This window comes from Halichoeres trimaculatus, unplaced genomic scaffold, assembly GCF_033239565.1.
Source record: "Halichoeres trimaculatus isolate MK-OKI-2021-1 unplaced genomic scaffold, fHalTri1.1 fHalTri1_scaffold_15, whole genome shotgun sequence".
In the NCBI taxonomy this organism is placed as follows: Eukaryota; Metazoa; Chordata; class Actinopteri; order Labriformes; family Labridae; genus Halichoeres; species Halichoeres trimaculatus.
Window position 1 is genome coordinate 34201933 of NW_027437193.1, and position 21838 is coordinate 34223770.

At 43.0% G+C, this 21838-nt stretch overlaps 1 protein-coding gene across 4 annotated transcripts in view; it reads right to left on the reverse strand.

The window, feature by feature from the left end:
- Positions 1–545: 545 nt before the first annotated feature.
- The window catches only part of LOC141803786 (disks large-associated protein 1-like), a 124539-nt gene continuing 103246 nt past the window's right edge, over positions 546–21838 (reverse strand). For all 4 annotated transcript variants that reach the window (XM_074687786.1, XM_074687787.1, XM_074687785.1 and 1 more), the window contains 6 exons: positions 20749–20794; positions 20164–20442; positions 16271–16403; positions 13922–14013; positions 13374–13526; positions 546–9325 (listed from right to left, as the gene is read on the reverse strand). In XM_074687786.1, coding sequence (XP_074543887.1) covers positions 9101–9325; positions 13374–13526; positions 13922–14013; positions 16271–16403; positions 20164–20442; positions 20749–20794 — 928 coding nt within the window. In that variant the 3' untranslated portion in view covers positions 546–9100. The remainder of the gene's footprint in view (positions 9326–13373; positions 13527–13921; positions 14014–16270; positions 16404–20163; positions 20443–20748; positions 20795–21838) is intronic.

Genomic DNA, 21838 nt, shown 5'->3' on the forward strand with positions numbered 1-21838 from the left:
TGAAAATTCAACTCTTTTTATACTTTAATTCAACTTTTTGAATTAAAGTGAAATTGAATTGTAAAACTGAATCTGCCTTTTGTGAATTGAAATTGAATTCTGAGTTTTTGAATTTAAAGTATAAAAAGAGTTGAATTTTCATAGGTAAAATACAATTTCAAATTAAAAAAAAAAAATCAATTAAAAAAAATAAATTCAATTTCAAAACATTCAATTCCATTACACATCATGCTTTTTCAAATTCAATGTTCTAATTCAAATTCAGTTTCTGATGGCACAAATTTAACCTCATAGTAGTGGGCCAGAAGGAGTGTAGACCTGGAAGAGGTACCCAAGGGAGGCAGGAGCTGTTCTTCTGTCTGTTTTGTGAGCCAGAAGAAGAACTCTGAATTTAATTGGAGCTGCCACTGGAAGCCAGTTCCTACAGCATAGATGCTGGCGGCGCCTCTGCTGCTTTAAAACCGTAAACTGGTAAAAGGTGGACCCACTCTGTTCCTTCTACATACAGTGTCCAACCAATGAAAAGCCAGCTGAAGCCACTGAGGAAGAGTTAATAATTGATTTTTATTATGGGTTTATCAATAGTTATGGACATCTAATCATCTCTTTACAGTACAACAGAAGATAAGAGCATGACAGACCACTTCAACTGAGTCTCATAGTTTAAAAAAAACAATAAATAGTACCATAAATAAACCAATTACATGTTTTCAAATAAGATATATATTCATAATTTCTAATATTGTGTCTGCATGCGTCATGAAACACCCTCCACCACCGTCTGTACAAATACAAGATCTGTTGGAGATATGAGCGCAGGGTTAATATACAGGATGACTCTATGAGGCTACTACTGAGGAAAGGCCCGACATAGAAAACAAGGGACTCAGGAAGCACTTTAAGAGACCTCACACACACACACACACACACACACACACACACACACACACACACACACACACACACACACACATTGCATCTGCACTTATGGTTACAACATGTTCTGAGCACATACACATTCACACACAACAACATTCACACACACACACACACACACACACACACACACACACACACACACACACACACACACACACACACACACACACACACACACACACACACACACAGTTTGAGTCACAGACTACCATGTGTGGGAGACCCTGATTTTAGAGACTGCGTGTCCTTGCATCACTTCCTGAGGAAATTTAAGAAAGCCAGTTCAAGCTTCAAGCACACCGTCGGCTGAGTTCACGCTAGCGCGATCACATCAAGCTTTTCTGTGGTAGGTTGGGCTACCAGGGTGGAAAACAAACCAAGTGAAACTGAAATGCAATGTTCTGTCAGTTTGTGTGTCAAATGAGATTATAACCTGAAGGAAAAGTGGTTATGGTTTAAAGTAAGATTGGTGCTGGATAAGCAGGTATCCAGAGGAATATGACAGATCACATTTTTCAGGATCAGAAGAAACATCAAACTTACTTTTCACGTCTGTCCCAGGCACGTAAAGTCATCAAGGGCCTGCTTAAGATGACGTCATATGACCAGCTGTATTGATTTTTGTATTCACCCTAATCTGCCTGTGCGAGACGGACTATGATAGTAATCTGTGATGATCTTCTTCCTGTGTGAAGCAGAAGCTGCATCTCTTATCAGATCTTCATGTCTTATTGCTGATAGTCTCTGTACGCTTTGATCACATTCAGACTTCAGATGGTAATAAAACAACTGAGAGAAAAATTATACTTTTTGGTGATCCAGTGTCAGCAAAAGTTAACTTTACACTTTCAGGGCCAATCCCAATTGCCACTCTTTTTCCCCCCCTGAGGAGAAGGGGTGACACCACACCTCTTTGAAACAAGATGTCACTCGATCCTTGTTGCATCATCATCCCTAGGTGCTTTCTAACTGTGTCGTCAGAGCGACTGTTTCTCCTCTTCCAAAGGGAACACATTTCTACAAAGTGATGATAAACTGATGTCAGAGCAGGGCGACACACTCATAGCACACAGACTTCACCACCATGGACTGCATCACAGGAGTGATGAGTCAGCTAAGCTTTGATAAGCTAATATCAAGCTAATGTTACAGTATTCAGAAGGTTTAATACGTAGCTTCTGAATACTGTAACATTAGCTTAGCGTTAGCTTATCATAGCCTCTGTAGCCAATGCAGCTCCTGAATGCAGCTTAACTGTCTAAGCATTCATGAGATGAAGTTCATTGCAGTGAAGTCTGTTTGCTGTGGATGCGTCACTCTGCTCTGACATCACTGTAGCTATTGTTAGCTTAAGCTGTAGCAGTTGCAACAGCAGCATGGATAGTAATAATAAGCGATTTCAAAATAATAATTTAAAAAAAAAAAACGAAACATGGCTAATATTATCTGATTAATTAAAAACCAAATCTTGAGAAATTTGTTGTACCCCTTAGTTTCTAGTGAGGTCCAAGTTTTTTGTTTCAAGGGCTGCGTAGCCCTTCCTCTTGATCTTGCAGAGAATTGGGACAACCCCTCACTAGATATGCACACTAAAAAACAAGGGCTAAGGGGTAGAATAACCATAGCCCTTATTTTGCTTTAAAAAAAAAAAACTAACTCAGATTTTGTAAACCAGCAGAACATTAAATTTCAGTTCTCTAAGGTTGTCTTATTTTGCTGCTTGTTGGGGTAAGGGTTGACCATGGTTTTGAAAGCCATGGTTAGGGTAAGCTGTAGTAAGGTTAGTCATGATTAGCGTTAGCCATGGTAAGGGTTAGCTAAGATTAGGTTCGTCAAGGCAAATGTTAGTCGTGGTTAGGTTAGCCATGGTCAGGGTAACCCATGGTGACAGTTAGCCATGGTTAGGGTTAGCTGTGGTTTGGGTTAGCCATGGTTAGGGATAGCCGTGGTTAGGGTTAGCTGTGGTTTGGATTAGCCATGGTTAGGGATAGCCGTGGTTAGGGTTAGCTGTGGTAAGGTAAGCCAAGGTTGGCATAAGTTGTGGTTAGGGTAAGCCGTAGTTAGGTTAGTCATGGTAAGCTTTAGCCATGGTGAGGCTTTCCTGTGGTGAGCATTAGCTGTGGTTATGTTAGCCGTGGTTAGGGTAAGCCGAGGTTAGGGTGAGCTGTGATTAGGGTTAGCCATGGTCAGGGTTACCCGTGTTTCGCGTTAGCTGTGGTTAGGGTTAGCCGCGGTTAAGATTATCTGTGGTTAGGGATAGCCGTGGTTAGGGTTTCTGGTGTCAAGGGTTAGCCATGGTCAGGGTTAGCCGTGGTTAGGGTTAGCTGTGATTAGGGTCAGCCATGGTTAGGGTTACTCGTGGTTTGGGTTAACTGTGGTTAGGTTAGCCATGGTAAGATCTGGCTCTGTTAAGGATTAGTCGGGTAAGGGTAACCCGTCTTTAGGTTAACCCGAGGTTAGGGTTAGCCAAGGTTGGGTTATCAATGGTTAGGTAAGCCATGGTTAGGGTTACTCATGGTTAGAGTTAGCTGTAGTTTGGGCTAGCCTTGTTAAGGGTAACCCAAGGTTGGGATTATCTGTGGTTAGGGTTAGCCTTGGTTAGGTTAGCCATGGTCAGGGTTACCCGTGTTTCGCATTAGCTGTGGTTAGGGTTAGCCGCGGTTAAGATTATCTGTGGTTAGGGATAGCCGTGGTTAGGGTTTCTGGTGTCAAGGGTTAGCCGTGGTTAGGGTTAGCTGTGGTTAGGGTTAGCCGTGATTAGGGTCAGCCATGGTTAGGGTTACTCGTGGTTTGGGTTAACTGTGGTTAGGTTAGCCATGGTAAGATCTGGCTCTGTTAAGGATTAGTCGGGTTAGGGTAACCCGTCTTTAGGTTAACCGGAGGTTAGGGTCAGCCTTGGTTAGGTTATCAATGGTTAGGTAAGCCATGGTTAGGGTTACTCATGGTTAGAGTTAGCTGTAGTTTGGGCTAGCCTTGTTAAGGGTAACCCAAGGTTAGGATTATCTGTGGTTAGGGTTAGCCTTGGTTAGGTTAGCCATGGTTAGGTTAGCTGTGGTTAGGGTTGGCTGTGGTAAAGGTTACTAGTGGTTAGGTTAGCTGTAGTTAGGTTAGCCATGTTAAGGTTTGGCTGTGGTAAGGGTTAGCTGTGTTGAGGGCAACCCGAGGTTAGAGTTAGCTGTGGTTAGGGCTACTCGTTGTTAGGGTTAGCTATGGTTAGGTTAGCCATGGTTAGGGTAAGCTGTGGTTAGGTTAGCCGTGGAAATGGTCAGGGTTGCAGCAGTTATCTTCTGCAGTTTTTGGACTTTGCAACATGCTTGTCGGACACCTGTCTGTTTTTTTTTACATCACAGCCTTGAAGTCTGGCCAATCTTGCTGCCTGTTTGCATCCTCCACCAGGAAACCAGGAGATCTAATGCAAGTCAGGAAAACTCTTTTTTGATCTGACTGGGAGAAGTAACTCCTGCCCTGGTTCACGTCCTGCTGTTCCTGCGCTCACGTTGCTCCCAAACACACAGACAGAAAGCTTGCTACTGGAACAGGAAAAGAATGGTTCAGTAAATGGAGAAAGAAAACCTCTCAGGATCTGTATGGCCCTTTCCTCTGGATAAAAAGGGTATTTCACATTAAATATGGCTCACTGTCATTGTCACTGTCATCATTATATGAACACAGAGGTAATCAGCTTCTGTACAAAATTACACCTCCCCCAAACACACCCACACACACCCAAACACACACACACACACCCCAACAACTAATCTTTACAAAAGAGGAAAACAAATAGAGAACACTTTCATTAATAACACATCATCATCATAATCATCATCATCATCATCATCGTCACCATGGGATACTATGTAGGATCCTGTGACCTCCTTTTCATTACCAGATGTTTGCTCTGGGGAAATAAATGGCAGTTATAGAAGTCGTCACGGTAAATGTTAATGGCGTAAGTTGTAGTTTGAGTATAAATGTCAACATCACATATAAACAACATGAAGTGTGTCTAAAAAAATCATCCTGGCCCCAGAGATCTTCCCTCTCTCAGCAGGTCTGGTCCAGTTTTGGATTCCAGCTGTGGATTGTGTAATCCAGATTCAAAGAGTCTTCTTTGGGCACTTCAGTGCTCTGATCAGTCTCAGTCGCTGTTTTTCATTTGTGGTAAGTGCTGGTTCAACCTAAGCTGACTGTGTGCTCACTGTGAGGATGTCTCTTTAAATAAAGCCATGAGTCCAGACTTCATTAGCTCCGAGAGCCGTCTCTGAAATGAAACTGCTGATTTCAACAAATGCAGCAGAGCAGCTCGTCCGGTCTTCAAATGACATGCAGAGGAGGGAAAGAGGACTACATTAAAGACTAAAGTAGAGCAGAAAACCAGGAGAAGAACTACATCACCATCAACGGAGCTGAGGGTGAGGTGACAGCCTGTTCACCCTGGTTTTTATGAAGAAGGAAGTATAACAGGTGTAGGGCTTAGTCACCATGAAACTGTTTTCTCATCCTGCTGTCCCACGTCCTCTCAGAGAGGGCTCTGTCTCTAAGCTGCAGGCTCCACACACCACATTTCTAGCTATTTGTTGGTGAGATGATGTGCTTACCATCCTCACTGATTAGTTCCAATCCCAACTTGTCCGTGGCCCCATCCCTTAGACCATCACACCTGTCCTCCAGCTTCCTGTTTGGGTGCAGTATTATCACAGCTGATACTTGTTACTGGTGACCCTGAGGTACTTAATGATTTTTCTCAAAGAGTGTGAACCACAAACCTCAGAAAATTGTCCTGGTAAACCAATCAGAGTAAACTTTATTTGTTAGTATCACTGAGCGCTGCCTGTGTGTTACTGCTGATTGTTCAGTGGAGCTCTGCGCTGGAAAAACTGGAACCAAAAGGATTTCTGCTGGATCATATTTGAGGTATTGAGAAACAGACCAGGTTGCCTGGTTTGACTGGTTGGGATTAAGCCTGTGTTGGGATGGTTAACCTATGACACTTCCTGTAATCTGTGACCTGTGACTCGGTCAAATAAAACGCCACCTTCTTAACCCAAAATCATGAGCCCTGTTTCCATCAAGCTGAGATCAGTTTGTCTGTATGTGTACAGCACACATTTTCCTTTGACTAAAACTGGGACAGATCTCCAAATGACCGACCCGTAAAGTCTCACGTTTTGGATCCCTTCTGTTGGGGTGCCAGAGATACCGATCCAACCCCAAAATGGCATCATGAAACAGCTTGAAACTGCTGTGTAAAGGAACTGTCATGCTTTCATTCATTGAATTTATCAGCGGGGTACACTGTGTTGCCCTGCTATGCTGTTTCGCTATTATGTAGCTGACGCGGCTATCGGCATCTGGCTTACACGCTGCCTACCATGAAGGGCACGGTTGGCTGTGGAAACGCAAACAAGATCAGGCTTTATCGATCCGACCCTGTACCAAACGGTACTGATCCAAACTGGACCGCTTGTTGGAAACAGGGCTGTAGCTACTGTTACAGCAAAGTGTATAAAGAAAAAAACAGACACAGGAAAACACCAGAAAATGATTTTGCCAGAACTCAAAAACCAACAGTAGGCAGAGTCATAGTCCCCTTGTCCCCTTTGAATTTAGATTTGAAAAACCTTCCACTAAGAAAAAGGCTTCCTTTTTGTTCTATGAATAAATTAGCAGCTGTGGACTGATAAAAGTATTCTGTGCTGCAACTTTTGATATTGTCTCCATGTCACCAGCTGTACAGCTTCTGTTCAGAGCACTCAATCTAACTTCACTTTTTCCTCCTAGTATTGCTTGTCATACATGACTGTAGGTGTTAAAATATGAAGGAGAGAAGAGGAGAAAGAGGATGAGACCAGAGGGGAGAAATGTGTGCACAGATCAAACATCTAAACATCTTCATTTCCAAACATCATCATCATCTGGCTCTGACCCTTTGTCACACTCTGTCTCTCACACGTTACAGCTGCTTTATACTAATTCACAAGATGGCTTTCACTGTTACTCAAGAATAATTTAAAGACATTTCTGTTCATTGACTGTTTTTCATAGTTTTGGTCATCAAAAGTTAGAAATGCTGAAGTTGGACAGGTCTGAAACAAACTCAGATACAAATGATTGTTTTACGACATCTGATGGCTCCTCCATCTTGGCGCCCTGTGACATCCCAATAATCCAGCCTCAAAACTAAAGAGTAAAAAATGATCACCCCCTCCCCAAAGGATGCCCAAAACCATGTCTGTTTAAAAAAAAAACAAATGTCTCCACCCTAAGAGGTTTCACCAAAGAGGAAGAAAACACCCAGCGATCATCACGTGAAGTTCAGTCAATTTCAGAAATAATGATCAGGACAAAGTGGAAGATGAAGATAAACAGTGGTCATGGCGTTCTCTTCTCCGGAGGGAAGAAGGACTCACTGTTTTTATATTACAACCGCCCGCAGAGGCCAAACAGCCGCCAGACCTGAAGGAACCACCTGTGAGTGTAGACGTGCTCGGTGTGTTTGAGTGCAAACCAGAGCGTGTGTGGAGTGTTTCCATGTGACACCTGTTCATGGCTGTGTGTGAGTTCAGTTAGGATGTGTGTAAGATTGTCCATCACCTCTGTACAGGTGTGTTACTGACCACGGACTCACAGACTCAACCTGAACACAAACTTACCTTGTCCTAGCACAGTAACAGTTGCTTTCTTACAAACTGAAGGGTGGAGTTTGAATCTGAGTTCAGAATCTCTGTGAAAATTTGGGTCAACCGATCATGAAACCACTTTGGCAGACGCTGTGTGCTTATTGCTGCTTCGCTGTTTCATCTCAGGCCCTTGGACCATGATAATCAGAAGTACAATACGCTAAAATAATATTCACCCTTACTTCAACCTGGAGGCTACATCATCATGACATGGGTGTTTCTCCACCAGAAAGTCCAGGAACTTTTGGTTCCTGCTGAAACCTTTCCCAGAACTACATGGTTCCTGTGTCCCATTGCGTTACACCACAAACTGAAGACCCAGGTGGTTTTAGCAGATCAGAGCGGTGACGTGGAGAGAAAAAAATAACCTAAAGGTGACTGCAACACACCATCAGACCAGCAGGGGGCAGTAAAGACAAAGTCAAAGGCCTTTCAGCAGACAGGCTGTAAAGCACTGCAGTTAGCCTGTTAGCATGGCGGACCTTAAGCAGGTGATGGTTTTCATCGTGCTTTATCTGACTGACTGACTAAGGACTTTGAGCAGGACTCTCCTTTCTCACACAGTTTTAGATCATCATCAGATCCTGATGTGATGAGGAGATTACGACGGGTATATAAACCTGAACCAGGATGACTTCCTGAAGACTTCCTTTGTGTCTAAACAGCAGCTGTAACCTGGATGACCACTGACACGTTCAGCTGAAGGTCTCCAGTTTACAGGGTCGCTCTTTAAACTGGAACACCGGAAGCTGACAGAGACACATTCACACCATCAAGCTCAGAGACCATTGGTTAGGAGGAACTAAACCAGGACTATCACAGCCGGAGATCAGCTTACTGTGGATGCAAGGGTGGAGTAATAAAAACACTGTCAGGGCTCCACCAATCAGAAATGTTTTTGGGGGGTAGCCCCCCAAAAGTTCCCAGATTTCTGAAAAAAGTACTACCCCACAGGCAGGGCCGTTCTGAGGGATAAATTCACAATCCTAAAACTATTCTTTGACCTTAGTTCCTTTGATCAAAACACAAGAAGTTCCTGGGAAAAGTTCCTGCAGTTGAAAAACCCCATTAAATAACACAGTTTACTGTTATTAAGCTATGGAGTCAACTATCACTAAACTTAATCTAAAGAGCTTATCAGATATATTTCATGTTTTGATAACCTTAGACCCTTCAAATTAAGTCAGCAAAAATACATTTTGATGTAAACTGAGAGCCTCATGTGGTTATCAGAGAAAGGTTTTACCCTCTAACGTGACTGATGAGACGAGGTCTCTGCTTTGTCTGTTCAGTGTGCAGCTCTGTGAATCCACATCGAATCCAGTTAACCCCCAGTGCTGTACCCCGGTGTGGACAACCATACACAGCTGTGTGTGTGTGTGTGTGTGTGTGTGTGTGTGTGTGTGTGTGTGTGTGTGTGTGTGTGTGTGTGTGTGTGTGTGTGTGTGTGTGTAATCTGTAAGTCCTCCCTGTTAGTGTCCTCATAGCCGTGTCTGAGCCTCTGGGATGTAGATCTCGATGCTGTCGGCGCTCTCTGTGGCTGAGTTCTGTCGGACGGATGCAGCTCTCTTGGCCGCCATCAGGCGCTTCCTGGCCTCCTGTCGTTGTTTCTCGGAGCTCTCCAGCGAGCGGTCTCTGGCCAGAGGGGGGTGATGGTGGGGACCCTTGGGTGGCTTTTTTGGCACTGGAGGGGGGAGTCGCCTCTCCTGGTGGAAGGGTAAGGTGGGGGGGGGGACATTTCAGGAAAAGACATACGTGTGTGTGTGTGTGTGTGTGTGTGTGTGTTTCTATGTGTGTATCTCAATCATTCAAACATCTGAGCTGTGCTTGATAAACTCTGAACTATTCTAAAATTTCACTTTTACATTTTTACCTATAATTTTAAATGTTCTACACTCTCCTCAGTCGGCATGCAGGGTGGGGCTGTTCACAGTATTATATCAGATACATTTAGGTATCATGTGGTGGTCTACATTATGGCTCTGAGCTCCTACACGTGGCATCAGTTTCACTGAGCAGAAAACATCCTTCCTCCCAGATGTCAAACACAACCAGGTTCCTCAAACACTGAACTGATTAAATTCATAAATAAATCATGTAGCTTCACTTCATGTGCTCTAACTGCTACGTTACATCTGGGCTGAGGTTTGTGCCACTGGAAACTGAATTTGAACTATGTTATTGAATTTTAAAAGCATGATATGAAAGCAAATTTAATGTTTTGAAATTGATTTTTTTTGCTTTGGAATTGTATTTAACCAACTTGAAAATTCAACTCTCTTTATTCCTTAATTCAAAAATACAAAATTGCAAATCCCCAGGGTCTGACTTTCACAAACGGCTCTGTTTTCTCAGGCTTGTAAACTCATAGTCGTTATGTGCTTTATATTTGGTCAAACCTGATTCTTTAAGTTTTCTCTCTAACTCTGAAGTTTAGTAAACAGTAATATGTCTGACTAACAGCATCACTTCATTTGTCACGAGGAACTCAATCTGGGGCCCAGGTTTTTTCTTTCCCTTCCTCTCTGAGCAGTGCTGAGTTTATCTGTTGATTTAGTGTGAATCAACATGCTGAGGCCAAGCTTTTAGACACAAATGTCTGAGAGGTCTCTAATAGACTGGATGAACAAATGGATCTGTGGCATCTTCAGTCCTGCACACGTTATCTGTGATGCACAGGACCTGGCCCCTACATGAGGTAACCGTCCTGATCTTCACGCTGTTCATGGACAAAGACTCCTGCCTTATAATACTGTATTTGTCCTTGACATCATCTGTTTCGTGAAAGCAGTCTGTGAAGTCTTATTTTAGGTAAATGATTCATTTCTACACCTGAAGCAATAGACACACAGAAAGCCACTTGTGGAGGGGCGGCAGCAGGCGGCGGTAGGATGGCAGAAAGGGAGGAAGGAAAGGCAGAAGGAAGCATGGAGAGATGGATGGAAAGACAGACATTATGGTTCTACGGTGGCCCAGAGGTGTCAAGGCCCCGTGGTGCTGTTGGCATTGCAGTTATGCTGATTGATGCGTGGCTGTTTGCAAGCGCCTTCACTGTCGACACAAAAAAGCAGAAAGAAAGAAAAAACCCTGTGATGAGAGCTGATGAGGAAGCAGCAGATTCAAGATTCACAACGATACCAGTCCACACACAGATCAGACAGAGCAGGAGACCAGTAAAACACACACACACACACACACACACATAAACTCTGCACCAGAGTGGAGCTTCTGCACGGAGGGAGCTTTTGTTTGGGAAAGTGAGGGTTCAGTGCTGAAAGTGAGATCTGGTGGTTTTTGTTTGGCCCTGGTTTCTGGAGGACTTGTAGTCCTCTGCGTGTTGGCTCTGTGAGGAAGTACTTTGGCAGCAGCTCGATGAACCAGGACCAAGCTAACATTAGTTAAATTACTTTTTGCTCATGGTGTCTGTGAAAGGCTTGGTAGATCTGAGCTGTTTCAGAGCCTGAAACATATCCCTCATCTCTCTGAAGAGCTGAAATAATACTCCCCTCACATTGATTCAAACCAGTGTTCAGATTAAAAACACTATCAAGAGGATGTGATCTCAGAGTGTGAGTCCAAACAGAGCTCTGTGTGCAGCTGATCAGTCAAAGAGGTTACCATGATTGTTTCTGTGAGTCTCGGTAAAAATCTTCAAACTCTGAAAAACAGATCTACGTCAGTTTAACCTGAGTTAAATTGTCATCTTTCATGCTCATCTGTCAAGCTGCTGTATATCTTCTAAATAAGATAAAAACAGCCGACACCCTCCTGTCAGAGCTGCCCCTGAGTCTAGGTGAAGAATCCAGCTTCCTGCGTGGGATCTGTTGATGTGCTGCTCCAGGTAATTCAGCAGTTTCCAGACAAACGCACTCTGGTCCTGAGCACCAGTATGGCAACAAAAGGATGGATGAATAAATGAAATCAATAATCTGGGAGTAATTCTGCATCTTTTATCTTTCTTAAAGCTGCACTGAAGGTCAAAATTATTTGCCTCAAGGAACTTTTGAATTTTCCTAAAATACAGCCCAATGTTTGCAATACGGCCTCATTTTGAAACACTGTGAAACATAAAGTAAATGTTCAAGATTTCTTTATGAAGAACCTGGTGAAAACTTAGATGGTCAAAATGACTAGCCCACACATGATTTATAGCTTCCAGAACAAATGAGCAGGGTTTGAAACAACGCCTGAGCTGTCAGATATCACTGAACCTCAGTGAAGTGACTCCAGGAGGTACAGGTAGTACCTCCTGACCACCTGACCATGACAGGGATGCCCTGGGCCTGCTCTGTGATCTTGGCAAGAAGTCGTATCATTGTGCCAAAAAGCACAGAAATCCAGACTTCAGACAGAACAACATGGATCCACAGCTCTGGGGGGAACAGACCGGCATTTCCAAGCGTTTCATGGTTTTTAGAACAGCTGAGCGCTGCATCACCCCCAAAAAAGTCTGTTAGAAATAAAACTGGCAGTGGTTGAAAAAAAAAACAAGACTTTAAAATGTTTTAGCAAAAAATAATCAGAGACGTCAACAAGACTCCCCAGACCCCAGGAAAGATGACTGTGGCTGAGCTGGCTTCTTCTGGACTTGATGTTTCACAAGAGACTGTTGCGAGGGCTCTTCATCGCTGCGGACTTTTAGAGATGCCAGAGATAATCTGAGACATCAGGGTGGTAGTCTGCCCTTTTGTCTGATGAAACCAAACTTGATCTGTTTAGCATATGGACGCTGCCTTTGTTTGGCGAAAGAAGGGTGAGGCCTTCAACCCCTAAAAATACTGTCCCCACGGTGAAGCATGGAGGTGCATGCATGATGCTGTGGGGCTGCTTTGCTGCTTCAGGGACAGGAAACCTTGTTGGGTGCATGGGACCATGAAACAGAGGATAAAGTGGATAATTTGAAGAATAACATTGAGACATCTGCTGCCGGTCTGGAGTTAGGTAGATCCCGGGTCTTCAAACAAGACAACGGCCTGAAGCATACATAAAAGTTAATCAAAGCCTTCTCAGAGCCCTGATCTCAGTCTGTGGAGCTCAAGGTTCAGGTCCATGTTTGGAGACCAAACAATCTGCATGATCTTAAACAATCTAAGACAATTTGTCAAGGATAGGACAGATGTGCTGACTGGAAGAGAAACTTCCAGAAGAGGCTGTTGTCAGGTTTGGATCACAGAGACGACACTATTGACTGTTAGCCATCAGAGGGCTAAACATTTTGACCATCGCTTTTTTATTGTTTGGGAAGGATGAGGGTTTTTTTGATTTCATAAGGAGGGATAATAACTTTGACCTTAACTGTAAGTTTATCAGCTGCTGACTAATGACTGCTGCAAAGACGCCGAGCAGCTGAAACAAGACGCCAAGCAGCTGAAACAAGACGCTTTCACCCAGACACAGTTCCTCTGGAAGCTGTAAACTCAGTGATCCTTCAAAGGGACAGAAACAAACATCACTTTGCTTTAAAGTGAAGGCAAAAAGGTTTGTGTTTTCATCGGGTGACTGTCTGAGTTCTCTGAATGAAGCAAGTTGTTAGTTTGGCTGAAGGTAAATCCACACTGGTGTCACAGTGAGGCAGGGAGGTATACCCTTTGGGTCTACAGAGAACAGCCGCTGGTTTTCATATGTAACATTCATAATCAGATCACACTCATCAGAGCCAAGAAGCAGATGGACCAGCCCAGCGCTCAGTACTCTTAGCATGAAGGTGTTCTTTCAAACCAGCCTGGCACAAACAGGAGGCTGGAGTGTGCGTACCTTTCTCTCAGGAGGATCCAGAGGTCTCCAGCTGTTGGCTCGAAGCTGGTGGAGCTCATCAAACTTAAGACTCACATTCTCAATGGACAGCTGAAGCATGTCCCAGAAACCAGCCAAGTCTGAGGCCACAGGACGGGGGTGGGCGTTGGGGTTCTGGAGAGGAAAGAAGAGAAGGGTGACAGACAATAATGTATAACCATGGTGTTAAAAGCAAATGAGAAAGATAAATAACAGATTACAGAGTATTGAAGCATCAAAGGTCTGTAATAACAGGGTTAGTCTATGGGATGGCAGGAGTGACTTTGAGGGAGTTACTAACTGTGTGTTGGGTTGTGAGGGACAGGAGTTACTTTGAGGGAGTTACTGACTGTGTGTTGGGTTGTGAGGGACAGGAGTGACTTTGAGGGAGTAACTAACTGTGTGTTGGGTTGTGAGGGACAGGAGTGACTTTGAGGGAGTTACTGACTGTGTGTTGGGTTGTGAGGGACAGGAGTGACTTTGAGGGAATTATTGACTGTGTGTTGGGTTGTGAGGGAGGTTGGACTCACCAGGTTTTCCTCACACAGCTCTCTGAACTGTTGAAACTTCTGGGATATGAGAAGTTGAGCACTTCCAATAGCACTCCGCATTTTTCCAAGAACTACAAGCAGAGACACAGAGTTCACAAAGAAAGAAGCAAGAGCTCAGAGAAATCACAGCAACTCATTGTTACACAGGGTTTTACTAACACGAACATCTTCAGCCTCTTCACGTGAGAGCTGTCCTTCTAATGCTGGGCTTCAAAGCTGGACAGTAAATCCACTGAACCACCAGATTCAGTGGGCTCCTAAAGAGCAATGACTGTATTTTCTGGTTAAGTTTAACATTTTATCCCAACAAAAGGGTCTGCCTCTGTAGACATCTTTTCTGTTGGATGGTCAGACACTTTGGATGACAACCAGAGGTCAACACCAGCTCTGTAAGTGGATGCACTCAATGTTCAGGCAGCAGCCATCAAACCTGTTCTGTGTCTGCAGCAGTACCAGGTCCGTTTAGCATTCACCAACCGTGGACCGCTAACAGGTGAGTTTCATGCAGGCACCTGTGGTCATGTGATTTAAACTGTGTTGCTGCTGTCTGAGTAGGATGGGTCCTTGGGGAGCTTCAGGCTGCTCACTGTAGGTAGTCGTGTTTTCCCGTCTCCCGCCCCCATTTTTATCAATGGGCACATGATCGGGTTTCACCCAACATGACTGAATAAGGGCTAAAAAATTATTATTATTATTATTATTATTATTATTATTATTATTATTATTATTATTATTATTATTAATATTATGTTGTTGTTGTTGTTGTTGTTGTTGTTGTTGTTGTTGCTGTCAATCCTCCACTGTAACAAGGCTCACATGCCCCAGGAATGGGGTGACTGAAAGACAGGTTCCCAGCTCGATTGTTTTTTATTTATTTTTATTTTTATTTTTTTTAATAAGGAAATATAGAAATATAATGAATTTTTCATTAATTATTCCCTGATATTTTACTAATTTTAGAGTCTTTGTATAAAGACAGCCCATAAAACTTTTTCATATTTTTTCATTAGATGTATTTGGAAAAATAAATGTGAAGTATTTTAATTTGCCATGCATTGTTGTACTTCATCATGTTTTGATGAGAATATTTTTATTGGGTAAATTATATCAGATAAAACATACATGCTTGTGATGGTGTCACTACATTTAACATTAGGGTCTACAAGGTTAAATTTGTGCCATCAGAAACTGACTTTGAATTTAAATTTTGAATTTGAAAAAGCATGATGTGTAATGGAATTTAACGTTTTGAAATTGAAATGATTTTTTTTAATTGAATTATTTTTTTAAAATGAATTTGAAATTTTATTTTACCTATGAAAATTCAACTCGTTTTATACTTTCAATTAAAAAACACAAAAAAACCAACTCTTTTTATACTTTCAATTAAAAAAAAACCCACAAAAATTAAACTCTGTCTATACTTAATATTCAAAAACTCAGAAATCGATTTCAATTCACAAGTCATCTTGTGCCTGTCAGCCACAAGATACTTAACGGTTGTGCCACTCTGAAGCGAAATTGAATTGTAAAACTGAATCTGCTTTTTGTGAATTGAAATTGAATTCTGTGTGTTTGAATTTTAAGTTAAAAAAAAGTTGAATTAAGGTGTAAAAAAAGTTGATTTTTCATAGGCAAAATACAAATTCTAATTTAATTTAAAGAAGTAATTCAATAAAAAAAATAAATTCATTTTCAAAACAATTTTCAGTACACATTATGCGCTTCAAATTCAATTTTTTAATTCAATATTCCGTTTTTGATGGCATAAATATAACCCCATACGTGTCCTCCATTCAGACACTGAAACATGAAAAAAACAAAAACTGTGTTAAGCAAAAACCTCAAAACCTACTCACTCAGACCCACTCACTCCACCCACTCACTATACCCTCTCACTCAGACCCATTCCCTCAGACCTAGCCCGCAGACCCACTCACTGAAACCTACTCTCTCAGAACCCACTCGCTCAGACCCGATTGCTCAGACCGACTGACTCGGACCCTTCCGCTCAGACCCACTCACTCAGACCCATCCGCTCAGACCCACTCACTCAGACCCATCCGCTCAGACCCACTCACTCAGACCCACTCGCTCAGACCCACTCACTCAGACCCACTCGCTCAGACCCACTCACTCAGACCCGTCCGCTCAGACCCACTCACTCAGACCCGTCCACTCAGACCCACTCACTCAGACCCATCCGCTCAGACCCACTCACTCAGACCCATCCGCTCAGACCCACTCACTCAGACCCATCCGCTCAGACCCACTCACTTAGACCCACCTGCTCAGACCCATTGCTCAGACCCACTCACACAGACCCACCTTCTTCAGGTAGGTCGTTCTCTCGCTGGTCAAGCTCCATCTGTCGGCACCAGCCCTCCAGGCGGTCAGTCTCTGCCTGCAACAGCTTCAAAAACCAGCGTCCGTCTCTTTGGCACACTGACCGCTGCACCACCTGCACGCAGACATTCACACTTACTACACCATGAGCAGACACGCCGGCCTCACCTGATTGGCTGTGACTGACAGAAGCACGCTGCCATGGTGAACTACAGCCTGTTTTATTGGTTAAGAACCAGTTGATTAGTGATGGACAAAACAACTGGAAGGTGTTAAAAGAAAGGTTAACTTGTTTGGGTTAAAACTGAAAAAAACACCAGGAAGACTCAGAGAGCCACAACCGAGAACCGCGTGTCTGTCCTGATCCCAGAGAATGCACAGTTGTGCTCATAAGATTTCTGGGCCTTTTCTCATGAATCTGAATGAGAGGAGAGAAACTTTCTTGTCACTCATGGTCAGTGGTTGGGTGTAGCCATTTATCATGAAACCACAGTGATGACTCTTTTTAGATCAGAATGACAGCAGAAACTACCCAACTGACCCTGATCAGAGGTTTACACGCCCAGCTCTCAGCACCGTGTCCTCTCTAACATCAGTGGCAGCTTGAAGTCTTTTTGGCGCTTGTGGATGAGGCTCTTTGTTTTCTCAGATGGTCAAGCTGCCCATTCTTCTTGGTAGAAAGCCTGGGAGTCTTTTGGACTGTTAACATGAAGTGGTCGTTTGAGATCTCCTCAGAGCGGCTCAATGATGTTAGAGGCGGGTCCACACTGCAGGATAACGAGGCTGATTCTTGTCCGGATCTCCCCTTTCCATCAAAGCCAGCAAAGGCCTGATTATCTGATGTCTGCAAGTGACACGGTGTCTGACTTTCCTGCTATGTGGGGTGTGTCACCAGTGTTTTTGTCTGGTCTGAGCCACTCTGATGGCCTCGGATTGAGAGACTGTAGATAATGAGCATGTTTAATATTTGCGACTAGTGATCCTGTTGTGTGTGTGGCGCTCTGAGAGGAGGTACTGAAATACTTTTGACGACTTCACTCGCCACAGGCTCTCACTTTAATGTGTACAGCTTGTATCCCTGCTTTCTCCACGACAGCAGGGATACGAGCACGCCCAAACAACCATCATTACTTTTTCAGGTCCGTCCGTTGAAGAATCCTGTAATGTGTCCTTGAGTTTTGGATCCTTGTCATGTTGGAGGTGCGTCCCATGTGCAGCTTCGAGCTGATGAGATAATATTTTCTCCAGTATTCTCTGACAACACGGTGCATTCATCAACAGTTTTCACCAAGTTTCCTGTGCCTTTGTGGTTCACACATCCCCAAACTTCAGCAACCCAGCTCCGGGTTTTACGGTAGGAATTAGGCTTGTCACGATACTGGATTTCTAACTTCGATACAATATTTTGAATAATATTGATTTTTGAGATTTTCAGTGCAAAAACTTCTCTTTTTATTTAATGAACAGTACAGAACACATTTACTTAGCTGCAACTGAAACAACAAAAAACAGTGCAATTGTATTGAGGTAGGGCACTTAGTTAAAGGCCTCTGATATTTGTCACACATTTAAAAGTAACTTAAATGCAATTGAAAATAAAGATATGTACAGTGAACTTATTCAAACTAAGGCCTCAGAGTCAGAGCATTTGAAATGAAAATGAAAGCAGACAAAAACATGTTTACTTGAACTAGATTTACAACCTTTTTAAATGTGGATGACCTCTGTTTACACTTAAATCAAGACTACATAAATGTTTAACCCCATAATCAGGAATTCAGTTCTAAAATGGTTGTGCTCCTTTAATATGAGAATATGCAGACAATTAAGACAAGGTAATTAAAGGAGAAGTTTATTATTGCATTGAATTAAATTTGTTATGTTTGAAGGTTAGTTGAAAAGATAAAAACTAAACTGAAAAACTAGCAAGAAAAAAATGTCTGCTTAGATATTTATTTACAACAGTAATTTTTCAGTCATAAACCAAGTACCATACTTTCTGGACTATGTCACTTCGTAGCATAATTATACTTTTTTTTTGAAGTCGTATCACAGAAAAGAAAAATATGCGTCATGAAGATGAAAACAGCAGATAGGCTATAAGTCACACTGGACCATAAGTTTCATTTATTTAGAATGATTTGGTTTGTTTACAGTATTTTCAGAGTGAACTTTTTACATGTAACTGTGATAAATGTTTGTTTTTTAGGAGGTTTAAATAATGTTCCTACAGCTTCTCATATCTCTGATCAGTTTCTCTTCTCTACGTGCGCTCCTCTCCTCTCCTCTCCTCTCCTCTCCTCTCCTCTCCTCTCCTCTCCTCTCCTCTCCTCTCCTCTCCTCTCCTCTCCCCCTCCCCTCCCCTGCTCTAGGTGAGTGTTGCTGGTGAGATCAGTGCAATGTGAGTTTAAATGAGCTCCATCCAATGAACGTCCTCACTTTTAAAAAGTTACAGGAGTTTTGGCGCTAGTTTGTGACTCAAAACTCAGAATCTGTTTACAATAGAGAGCCAAAAAGACATGAGTGAAGTTTCAATCACGTTATCAGGAGCTAAACACCGGGAGCTGGTGTCCAAGACGGAGGCTCGAGACGAGCAAAACTACAATTAAATAATTCAACCCGCCAAAGGTGCTAGTAGGAGTGACAGTGTTACCCACCACAGCTGGACTTCAGTGTAAGCTAGCGTCTCTCACTCTCAACTAGGCAGGACTCAGGGAGGGAGGGGCTGCATGCACTCTGTGTGCGCTCTGTGTGTATATTTGATGCCAGCACATGTTCAACCAGGGAAAGATATTGAGTACTGATCTATCGATTCTAGGGGAACTTTATATTGAATTGTTTGCTAAATTTCAGGATCGTTATTTACTGATAAAATGATACTTTTGACAACACGAGTAGGAATGGTGCACTTTTCATTCTGGGCCTTGTTGACTCTTGCAAACCCTTTGTGGTTGTGGTTAAAAAGTTGTGTTCTGGTCTCGTCTTTCCAAATGAGTCTGTTCCAGATGTTTTGCAGCTTGGTGCTGTTTGGCGGCACGCTTTGTGACCATGTAGCCCATTTTTCTACAAGAACATCTTGAAGCAGCAAAATCACTTTTCTTCAGAGTCCTGCATGTCAGCTTGAAGTGACTCGTGGGTTTTTCTTTGATGAATGTTTTGTTGGTCTACCTGACAATGGTCCCTAATTTTTCACTTCTGAACAAGAGTTTGAACTCTACTGATTGTCATTCTTCATTCCTCAGAAAAGTTTCTGTTGATGATTCAACAAAAGGAAACACTTCTTTTTTTAATAATAAATGGCTCCACCCAACCTGTAATAATGAGTGAAAGAAAAGTTTCTCTCTTGTCATTCATATTCTCTGCAAAACAGCCAAAAAATCACAAATTCTGTCAGTTTGTAAATTTACACTGTAGTCAATTTGTGTGGTCAGAAAACCAAAAAGGTGTCGTATAAGAACGAGTCCATTGTGTGACTAATACTCAGACACTGAAAGACTGGACAAGTTTCCCCTCCTTTAGATGGAGTTTGTTTACTCAAACTTCTGACAATAATACCAGCAGGACTTTAATTTGATTAATTAACTTATTCTCTGAGTGATAAAAGTTGGATCTAGATGAATGTTGCTGTTTTAATCCGGCTGATTGGGTAAGAGAGGATACAACACTGTAAGAAGAGACAGACTCCACAGTCAATCCCTTCAAGCTTCTTCTTTCTTTTCCTTTTTGCATAACAAGTCCCCTCTTTTCACTTGACATTTATTTCATCTATCAAACCAGATAAATATTAGAAAAGCATTAAAAAGGACAGCACTGAAGCTGTATTTATCTCATCCTTGGGTTTGTTCTCATTGAATTCCCCTCCACCCCCCACTTACCTCAAGGATAGACGAGCTGTTGAAGCTGACGTCTAGCGGATCATCTGTCACGCTGTCTATCCAGGGGTCTGGAGGAGGGAGAATGGACGGGTCGAACCCTACATCCTCATAGTCGTCAGAGGCACAGGCGTGGTAGTGGTTCCCTGAGCCCTGGATGCTGACGGTTGACGTGGCAGCATCACGAGAGTACTGTCGAGAGATGGCACCAGACGACAGGACTTCCACGTCAGTGTCTGAGTCCAGAGGGGTGTCCATCCGGTCGGGCAAGTCCAGATCTGCCTGCAAGAGAAAAATGCAAGCATCTCAAGACCTGTGTCTGTGAACAAACTGTTATTTGAGGGACTGTGTTAAAGTTTGTCCAACCAATGCAAAGACACCTCTGTGGGAGTGTCACTGAGCTTAGGTCTTTGTTACAAGCTCATCTGAGCAGGCTGCATTCACTCTGATCAGGTAATAATCCACATGAAATGAACCATCCCACCCTGATTTCACTTATGGTGTTGAGCCCTTTACAAGCATCTGGAAGTTAACCACCTGAAGACATCAGCAGCAACCAACTGAGTTAGAAAAGCACAGGAAGCTTACCTGCACAGCAGCTGTCACACTGTTGGAGCGCTGGAACCGACGATACCTGACCACAAGAGAGAGAAAGACCGTGAAAAACTGACCCCTTTACTCCAGGGTAGTTCACTGACAGGCCAATCCAAGAACAGACAAAAGCAAAAACTTAAATTTCTTCATTGAGCTGATTGATGGGAAATCAGACAACTGATGAGCAGACATCGCTGTGTTTCCTCAATTAACCTGTCTCCACGGACACCATCATTAACATGGTAAATTCCCCTTTCCATCAAGCTGGTTCTGGTGCTAGTTCCAGCCTGACTCAGCTCTGCTGCTTTGTTTTTCCACAGACCAAGCTTTGGCTCCAGGTGCTCAAAAGTGGAGCTTAGCAAGCACCAACTCTTTGCTGGGCCAGAGCAGAGCACAGCTACGTCAGGCACCAGGCCAGGGTACCTGTGAGCAACAATCAGGGGTGGAAAACACCTATTCTCTAAAAGAAAAGCTGCCAAGCCAGTCACCAGTTATTTTGTTAGAGTTTTTCATTTAAAACTTGAAATGGAGGCGAAACTGAAGCAGCAGTGCATTACTTCTCTTATAGACCAGGTCTGTACCGTGATCCCTTAATTAGCAGAGCAAACAGCCGTTATTTATCTCACCTACATGACAGGATGTCATTTCTGTCTCAAGGTTGCACATTCACAGTTCTCCTCTGCTCTATGTACTGCCTACATGTGCACACAAATACTTACATCACACTCCACCTAGGGGACTGAGGGTCGGGAAAAATAATGTCAAAACCACTACAAGGAATGCCAATAAAAAACCTTCTGCCTTTTTTGAAACACTCCCAAAATCATATGCAGTGACATACCAGTGTTACAATGACATGTGTAAGGACCCCCTCAAAATGAGAGGGTACATGTCAAGGGGCTATCCGTGAAAAAAATCAAAATTAAATCAAATCAAACATTGGTCCACCTTGGCTTTTTGCAGATGGAGAACTGAGCCAGTCCTTAGAAGAACATGACAAGAACCAGCTAAGCAGTAGCACCAGCACCAAACAAGCACTGGTTGAAAAGGGGTATTAGCCACCTCTGGGGTTTTCAACAAAGAA